The 9,009-nt window shown below is 51.9% G+C and overlaps 1 protein-coding gene across 1 annotated transcript; it reads left to right on the top strand.

The window, feature by feature from the left end:
- The first annotated feature begins 809 nt into the window (after positions 1 to 809).
- MAFB (MAF bZIP transcription factor B) lies at positions 810 to 4,393 on the top strand. The gene has a single exon (XM_082773667.1). The coding sequence runs from the start codon at positions 1,390 to 1,392 to the stop codon at positions 2,323 to 2,325; it is 936 nt and encodes a 311-aa protein (XP_082629793.1). The 5' UTR covers positions 810 to 1,389; the 3' UTR covers positions 2,326 to 4,393.
- The last annotated feature ends 4,616 nt before the right edge of the window (positions 4,394 to 9,009 follow it).

Raw genomic sequence — 9,009 nt, forward strand, 5'->3', positions numbered from 1 at the left:
ATGCCTTTGCTTTACTTTAGGGAGAGATTTGCTTCCCGTCACCGGGAGGGTTTCCCCGGCTGTCGGAGCAGAGCTGTCAGCCCCGCCGAGCCCCGCTCCCCGCGCATCTCCCCGGGCACCTCCCGCGGCCCCCGCGCTCGCTGCCGGCCGGACCCGGGGCGCGTTCGGGGCATTTTGGGGCATTTCCCTGCGATGCCCTCGCACCGGGGCCGCTTCCATAAAGTTGGAAGCGGCGCCGCGTGTGCGGGGGCTGGGGGTAAACTGACCGCTCGCAATTCGCTCCGGGCCGGCAGCGGGCATGAAGGGACTTTGTTATATTTAGAACAAAGGGACGGGCAGGATGGCCCCGAGCCCTCCTCCTTTGCGGATTGCCGAGGCCGAAAACGAACAGAGAGAGGGGTGAGAGGAGGGGGGGGGGGACGGGAATAAATAAGAATAAATAAATACAAGAGGCGGTGGCGCGGGAGGGGGGGAGCACCGGGAGGAGCGGGGCTGGGAGCGGCGGCCGCTCAGCTGGCGCTGCGGAGCTGTCACGGCGCCGCCCGCCCCCGCCGCCCCCGCCGCTGCCGCCCAGCCCGGCCCGGCCCGGCCCGGCTCGGCCCGGCCCCGCCGCCGCTCTGCCATTGGCGAGGCCGCCGCCGGCCCCGGCCCCCGCCGCGCTGTCGGCGGGCACGGCCGTATAAGAAGCCAAGGGGGGCTGCGCTGCGAAGCACAGCTGCACAACGAGCGCTGGAGGCGGCAGCTACCAGCGGAGCCCTGTTTTTTTTTTTTTTCCTCCCCTCGTCCCCCCTTTTCTCCTTTTTTTTTTTTTTTTTTTCGCCTTTTTCTCCTCCTTCCTTCCCCTCCCTCTTCCCTCCTCCCCTTCCCCTGCTCCGCCGAAAACTCCCGTGCAAAGCCCGAAGCGCGCTCGGGCTGGAAAGTTGCGGCAGGCTGCGGAGCTCCGCGGCCGCCGGGAGAGGAGAGGCTCCGGACTTACAAACCGCGGACGGGGGCACGGGTTAGACGCCGCGCACCGGCCTTCTTCCAGCGCCGACCCGGAGGCAGCATCTTTGTTTTGCTTTGCTTTTGCCCTCCTGCTGCTGCCGCTGCTCCTTTCGGCGTGCAGCCCGGCGGCTGAGTGCTAGGAGCTGCCGCAGCCCGCCGTGCGCTGCGAGCCCGCACCGAAAGGCAGCAGGCGGCCGGGCGTCCTCGGGCTTTGTTGCTCCGAAACGAGAAGCCCCAAGAAGCCGGGAGAAGGAGGCGGCCGAAGGGGGAGCGGCGGAAAGGAAAGCGAGGAAGCCGAGGCCAAGTTTCTTTGGAGTAAAGGAGAGCGGCCAGCCCTCTGCCAGGCTGCACGCTGGAGTGAGGTCTCCAGCCCCCTCCGCCCGGAGAGGTGCCCCCAAGACAGCGATGGCCGGAGAGCTCAGCATCGGAGCCGAGCTGCCCACCAGCCCCCTGGCCATGGAGTATGTCAACGACTTCGACCTGATGAAGTTCGACGTGAAGAAGGAGCCCCTGGGCAGGAACGACCGCTCGGGCAGGCACTGCACCCGCCTGCAGCCTGCCGGCTCCGTCTCGTCCACCCCCATCAGCACTCCCTGCAGCTCTGTGCCCTCCTCGCCCAGCTTCAGCCCTACCGAGCAGAAGACCCACTTGGAGGACCTGTACTGGATGGCCAACAGCTACCAGCAGATGAACCCCGAGGCGCTGAACCTCACCCCGGAGGACGCGGTCGAAGCCCTCATTGGGTCCCACCAGGTGTCCCAGCAGCTGCAAGGCTTTGAGAGCTTCCGGGCCCACCACCATCATCATCATCACCATCACCAACACCACCACCAGTACCCCGCGGTCACTCATGAAGACCTGGCCGGCAGCGGGCACCCTCACCACCATCATCATCACCACCACCAGGCCTCTCCCACCCCTTCCACCTCCTCCAACTCCTCCCAGCAGCTCCAGAACTCGCACCAGCAGCATCCCCCCTCCAGCAGCGTGGAAGACCGGTTCTCCGATGACCAGCTGGTCTCCATGTCTGTGAGGGAGCTCAACAGGCACCTCCGAGGCTTCACCAAAGACGAGGTGATCCGCCTCAAGCAGAAGAGGAGGACCTTGAAGAACAGGGGCTATGCCCAGTCCTGCAGGTACAAACGTGTCCAGCAGAAACACCACCTGGAGAATGAAAAGACCCAGCTCATTCAGCAGGTGGAACAGCTCAAGCAAGAAGTGACCCGGCTCGCCAGAGAGAGAGACGCCTACAAGCTCAAGTGTGAGAAACTTGCCAGCAATGGCTTCAGAGAGGCCGGCTCCACCAGTGACAACCCGTCTTCCCCTGAGTTCTTCATGTGAGTGCTTAACAAAAATAATTAAAAAAACAAAACAAAAAAAACACCCACCCCACACCTGAATCCCGACCCCCATCACCTTCCCCCCCGCTCCCATCCTCTTCTGACATCTTCATCCATCTGTCTGCTTGACTAGAGAGAAAGAAGGAGAGAAAAATAGAGACTTGATTTTTTTGCAGCATCCAGACTTCTAGATTAGCTGTGGGAAAAGTAGGCTGGGGGTGGGGATGGGAGAGGTAAAGTGCAACTTTTTGACTTTCGTTTGTGAGTTAGAGAGAGGGACCGAGGCAGAGGCAAAGGAGGAAAGGACAAGTGAAGCGTTTTATAGATCGCTTGCTTGCAGAACAAGATGGACTTTAAGAGAATAATAATAAAAAAGGACAATGAACAAGCCATCTATAACATACTGTCTGCTCGGAAAGAGAGGACATATACAGCACCATCTCATGCACAATTTACCTGCTTGGAAAAAGAGAATAAATAAAAAGGACAATATATGCAAACTCTTCATATATTGCCTGCTTTGAGAAATAAGTTACAGGACTCAGATGGGACATTCAATCTAAGAAAGGAAAGAAAGAAAAACTCATCAGTTTTATTGCCTGCTTGATTATATAGAAAAATACGAAAATCTGCATTAAAAATATTAATCCTGCATGCTGGACATGTATGGTAATAATTTCTATTTTGTACCATTTTCTTGTTTAACTTTAGCATGTTGATCATCGATCATAGATTTCTGTTGTTGTTTTGTTTCATCGATAAGAAAAGCATCACAAGTTATCAAAACTTTTTACTGCTTGTGCAGTTTTGTTCGTTGGTTTTGCTCTTATTTTTCTTTTATGGTTGTTAGCTTGTAAATATCTGCTACTTCAAACCGCACAGGAAAAACAAAAAACAAAAACAACATTTCAGCAGGCTGGTTATACGGTTTGTTTGGTATTAAAGAGATACTTAAAAAGAAGTTATGGGCATTTTGCATTCAAGAAAAAAAAAAAAAGAGAAAAAACTTTGTATATCTGGTGCACTTTTAAGTTGTATTTTTTTTAGTTTTCATTTTGGTTTTTGTTTGTTGGGGCAGAAGAAAAAACGCCTGAATGGCATTGACAAACCTAAACTTAAGAGGGAAAAACTCTCATCGGTCACTAGAGCCTACTGCATGCCTTAAAGTGGCAGCGAAGCTCTTTCCTTCAGGACGATTCCCAGCCTGTAGTGGTTAGACCTGGCCATGCAGCCTCCCTTCTGATTGTAAACTCAGGAAACGAGGGACGGGCGAGACATATTTTCCTTTTCAGAAAAAGCTGCCCCTGCATTTTCAGTAAATAGGGAAAAAGCCACCCTCCTGGTTACGAGGCAAGTCGCACGGCAGCAAGTGGTCCGTGTCCCCATGGAGTTAGGTTTCTCAATGGTAGCAGTAGATGAGTGGGCTGGAAAAGCATATAAAACTAAAACTTTTATTTGAGAAGACATACTGCAACTTTTAAGTGTATTCTTTTGCAATGATTTGTAATCTGCTTCTCTGCTTCCCTACGCAGCGAGTGAAAGTTTTAGCCAAAATTTATTTGCAGTTGTATAGTAGTAGTAGTTGGGAGTCTTATGGGTGTTTTTATTACTTTTTTTTTTTTTTTTCCTCCTGCAGGTCAGTAAAAGGATTTACGTTGCACTGACAAAAATACCAAAATGAAAACTTATTTTTTAGTTTCCTTTTAGGATAGCTGGCACTGCTGGCCGGATGCATTTTAAGTTTGTATTAGTTTATAAATTAACAGTAATAACAAGATTGTAATGAACAGCATGGTGCTTGCAGTTTTAAATATTGTGGATATTAGTCATGCATCAGAAAACGATCTTTGGTTTTTACTGATTCAACTGTGTTGAAATCAAAACATTGCAGCAGCGGAAAAAAATTGTTTTTATTTCATGTAAAGTTCTGAAGGGATCAATTTCAAATCCTGCTTATGATATGAAAAATATTAAAAAACCTGGTCTATTGTAGTTTTATTCAGACTGGTTTCTGTTTTTGGTTATTAAAATTGTTTCCTATTTTGCTTATTAAAATCATTGAAATGGCATTTCTTGGAGAGACCTGCTTCTCTGACGTCTCGTGTTCCGGAAAAAAAAAAAAAAAAGAAGGAAGAAAAACTGTTGGACCTTAACCTATCCTCCGACTGCTGTCCAGCCAAGGCAGCCGCCCGCCGCTGGGCTTTAAATGGGGCTTTGCGCAGCTGCTGCGGCGGCTCGGGATTGCTGCTGCCTCCTGCCCGCAGGGTCCCGGCTCCTTCCCCTGCTGCCCCCCAGCACCCCTCCTGCGTTCTCCCCGCCTTGCCCCAGCATCCCACCCGCAGAGCACTGCGCCGGGCTCGGCTGCATCCCTGCCTGCTGCGGCCCCTCTGGCCTGAGTGGCTCCGGGGAGGGAGTGAAGGGAAAGTGCAAGCACTCGAGTGATTTTTCTCACCCCTTTTTATATTTAAAAAAAAAAAAAAAAAAAGAGAGGACTTAGCCAAGTCTGTCCCCTTTACCCCTGCTCCTTTGGGATCTGGGCTTGCCATTCACTTTCCTCTTTCTTCCTCTCCATCTGCAAGTTTTAATTATTCTGGCCTTTTTTTTTTTTTTAATTATTTTTATTTTCTTTTTAAGCATGAGTAACATGCAGTCTAGAAGACTCTTTAGATGCATGTGGAAATGGGGGCAACTCTACCCTCGGCACCCCCGGGGCTCTGCAGCACCCCAAAGCCCCAGCAGCTCCCAAGGCCCAAAGCTACCCGGCTCCCCTAACCACAGCCAGGGAGGGGTCAGAAATCAGCCCCACTCCTTGCCCCCGTGCGGGGAAAGGAGCCCCTGAGCCGGGTCGCAGAGTGCCCGAGAACTGCTGCTCTCATGGTGTCAAAGCTGTGCTGAACTTTAAATCCCTCTTAAAAAATAAAAAAACCCGAAGCACCACACAACCCCCAAAAATATTATCTCCCTGCCCTGCTTCTCTTTCCAACAGCAGCGAGCTGCTTTTTCAGGCATGGTGTAAGCCACCTTTGGGGAACCAGCCTGTTAAGGACAGAGTGTGGGAAAAAAGAAAGAAAAAGCAAATACAGTAACTTAAAATCCTGATCCCCTCATCAATCCCAGCCGCATCCCTGCTTTGTCAGAGCCAGCTGGGCCGGGGAGGCTGAGAGGGGCCGGGGCAGGTCCCAGTCCCTGGCTGCGTGGGTCAGGCCCGGAGAATAAGCTGCCCTGTAATGGGGGGATGAGGAGGAAAGGGACGGGGAGCCTGGCTTTCCCTATATCGCCTCCCCCCTTGCCAGTAAGCGCTATGGCTGCAGAGAGCCTGAGAGGAATATTGTTTGTGGGAACTGCCACCGCATATTAATGTCCCCTCATGCATGCATTGAATAAATCACCAGGGCTAATTGAACAACAACAACAACAACAAAATAGGAAAACAAGCCTTAGAAAAGCCCTCCGGATTCCCCCCGCGGAGCGGTGGCGGTGACGGGGCACAGCCGGGATCCGGCCAGGGAGGCTACAGCCGCCTCTGCCCTTTCCGACTTTTCCTTTTTTCCAACGGAAACGAAAAGCAAAAGCGGCCGAGCACCACCACGGGCACAGCCGGGGCTTGGTGGCTCTGGGACCTGGTGGCGCTGGGTGGCCCCAGGGGAAACTCCGAGTTGTGCCCCCGGCCCTGCGCACTGCCCTGTGCGCCCGGGGTTTGGGCTCGTTACACCCTCCCCTCCTCTCCCCCGACATCAGAGGGGGTCTCTGACATACCGAGGGGACCAAGGACTACCGGCACTTGGCCCTGGTGTGGCTGACCAGGGCTGCTCCCCTCCCCGGGCACCCCATAAGCAAAGGGTGACCCCCACACTCCTCTCCCAGCCCCGCTTTTCTCTCGTGTCGGTGCCATCCGCGCGTTTTGCTGATGATCTCTCGCCGTTCCACGTTGATTCATGAACGGCTGTTGGCACAGGAGTCGGGAGCACGATGGAGGGCAGTTTCTTGACCCCAAAAGGGAAAGGAGACCCCCTCTCCCTCTACATCCCCATCTTGCCAGGCCCAGAGGGATGCTCCCCAACTACCCGCTCTCCACCCGGAGCTCTGCAGAGGATCTGGGGGTCGGCAGCAGGCTGGGAGGCAGCTTCCCTCCCCAAGCCCCTCTTCTCCCACCCCCCACTCACCCCCACGGATGTGCTGCTTTGTCTGTCCCTCCTCAGAGCCACTTTTCCCCATCACATCCCTGCCCGGGGCTGGGGGCCTGCTGCTCTCCCGGGATGTGCAGCAGCCCCGTAGCCTGTCCTCCCCCAAGGCTCTGAAGGAGGCTGGGAGGCTCCAGCTGGGCACTGGGGCTCCGGCAGTGCCCATGAATGACACAGCTTGGAGGGGCTGAAGATGCTGAAAAAAATACATATTAAAAAAATACCCCACGCAAGCAAGAAGAAGCGGTCCCCAGCTCATTCTCTGCAGCCTCAGGGAGGCTGGGATCGGGGTGACAGCAAGACAGGACCAGACCCCGACACTCAGGTCACCCCATCGGGCCCCCCCGGAGGCAGCACGGCCAGGGGAGGCCGCTGCCCCCCACGTCTGGGGATGAGGCAGGGGAGAGCTCCAGGATCGCATCGCCAAATCTGGCTGCTGGAGGACGGTTCAGTTGTGAGCTCGTGTAGTGCAGGAGGATGATTCCCTTCAGTGAAAATCACATTATTTTGTTTGATCTCACAGTTTTGCAAGAGCTATTGCTAACAGCTGTAGAGAGATTTGCATCCCCCCTCCGGGGCAGAGGTGACTACTGGCTACGGCTGCTCCCAGAATTAAATGAGACACTCAGACAGGAAACACAATTGGCAACACAACCCCCTCACCCCATTTACCGACACAAAACTTACAGACTGTCTCTGCCAACCACTTCACAGACTGCTTTAAATATTCCCTTCTCTCCTTCCCTCCACGACAGTGTATAAAACTGATTGCCTTTAATTCCAAAACAGAGAAATCTAAGACTAAAAAGACTTTATTTGGACTAAAGACAGATGCATCGGTCTAAGACTTTCCAGAGATGCTGAGCGCTGGTGCCGTACGGCGGATGAGCAGTGGGGTAGGCAGGCGAGATGTGTGATGAGGATGAGCCAGGGCTTGCGAGATAACTGTTCCCAGCTGTTTTAGGATTTAATTTTCCCTTTTTTTTTTTTTTTCTCCCCAGCTGGCGCAGTGCCCGTCCGGCTCTATAGCAGGCTGCTCGCTTTCGGTGATTGACAGCCCAAGGTCAGGGAAGCTCTTCGGAGCTGTGGGTGTCGGGTTTCGGGGACGAGAGATAAAACATCACCAGCGCTCGGCCGAGCCTCCGCTGGCTCCGCGGCCGCGCAGCCCCTTGCGCAGGGCCGGAGGGGCTCCGCGGCTCGGCCAGGTGAACTCGGAGCGGGGCTGCCGAGCACCATGGGGGCTGCCCGAGTAGCTCCCTACCTCCAGCATCCCTCCCTGCCGCTGCTTCGGCTCGCAGCGCTGTCCCGGATTCTTCTTTCTTCCTTTCTCCCCCCGCCAAGTTTTGATTTCCTCCTTCGCAGGATTGAAGAAAGAATAATTCCCCACGATCGAGAGGGAAATGGGTATTTTGCTCCTTATTTGACCATTTTTTTTTTTCTTCTTTATTAAATCATTATGTTTCACTCCATTAAGGTTAGAGTGAATCTGAAGCTACACGCGTACAGGCGCACAGAGCACACTCTAAATAGTTTATTGCATAATCCCACATAGCGTGTGCAGTAATGCAGCATGCAGTGGTCTGCTAGGATCCCACACTGGACTTGTCTTTTATGCAAGAAGGAGAAGAAGGGAAAAAAAAAAAAAAAAGCATTCAGTGTTGCCTTTTTTTGACTTTCAAATGGTGACTTTTGGTAGTGAGTTCTGAGCACAGCATGAAGTGCTTCAAAATGTTTTCCTACTATTGCATCCAGGACTGAGGAGAGACAATTTATATTTGTGAGCTGGTCCTGCCCATCACGGTGTGTGGAAGTGTTAGAAAATAGACTGCGGTGTTATCCAGACCTAAGGTACTGCAAATCCTTTGCCTTAAACAGAATTGCTCCAGTGGGGGCTTATCGTATTCATAGGTTTGTCACAATATGGCTGGAATAAACATATTGCAGCAAAGAGAGAAAAAAGCATTCCACATAAAGAAAGCAGTATGTTTTCCTGTCCCACAGAGGCTGCTATTAGGCTTTAGAGATAGTTGTCCTCTGCCATATTTTATTTCCCCTTTTAAAGTTTCACTGTTTGTCTTAAGGCACAGATGCAAAACACTGCATTTCCACTTTATACATGTGTTCTTTTAAAGGATTTGTTTAGATAAGGAAACCAATGCTAAGTGTTCTCACTTGAAAGAAATTAAATATATAGAATGATAAGCTGCTGTTAAAATATATAAAAAACACTTAAATTAATAATAAGAACTTGTTCTGAGGCAAAATTCAATTTTACTTCCTATTATGCAACCCTTGCATGTAAAGTTGCTTTAATGCAAAATAGCAGCTCATCAAATATTCTGTTTTATTGGTATCAAAAATTTATGATATCCTGAGGCATGAGGGGCAGAGAGCAAGGTAGGAAAGATGTGTCCTTTTACCAAGTTTAGTGCTTTCTTTAAAGAAACATCTCAAACTTCTTTATCCTCCCTCCTGCCATGGTTTTGGAGGCAGTGGGTGAAGGT

Source organism: Aythya marila (genome assembly GCF_965140915.1).
Source record: "Aythya marila genome assembly, chromosome: 16".
Taxonomy (NCBI): Eukaryota; Metazoa; Chordata; class Aves; order Anseriformes; family Anatidae; genus Aythya; species Aythya marila.

Bases quoted from the DNA above. Each gene is read 5' to 3' on its own strand.
- MAFB (XM_082773667.1), top strand. From the start codon at position 1,390: ATGGCCGGAGAGCTCAGCATCGGAGCCGAGCTGCCCACCAGCCCCCTG.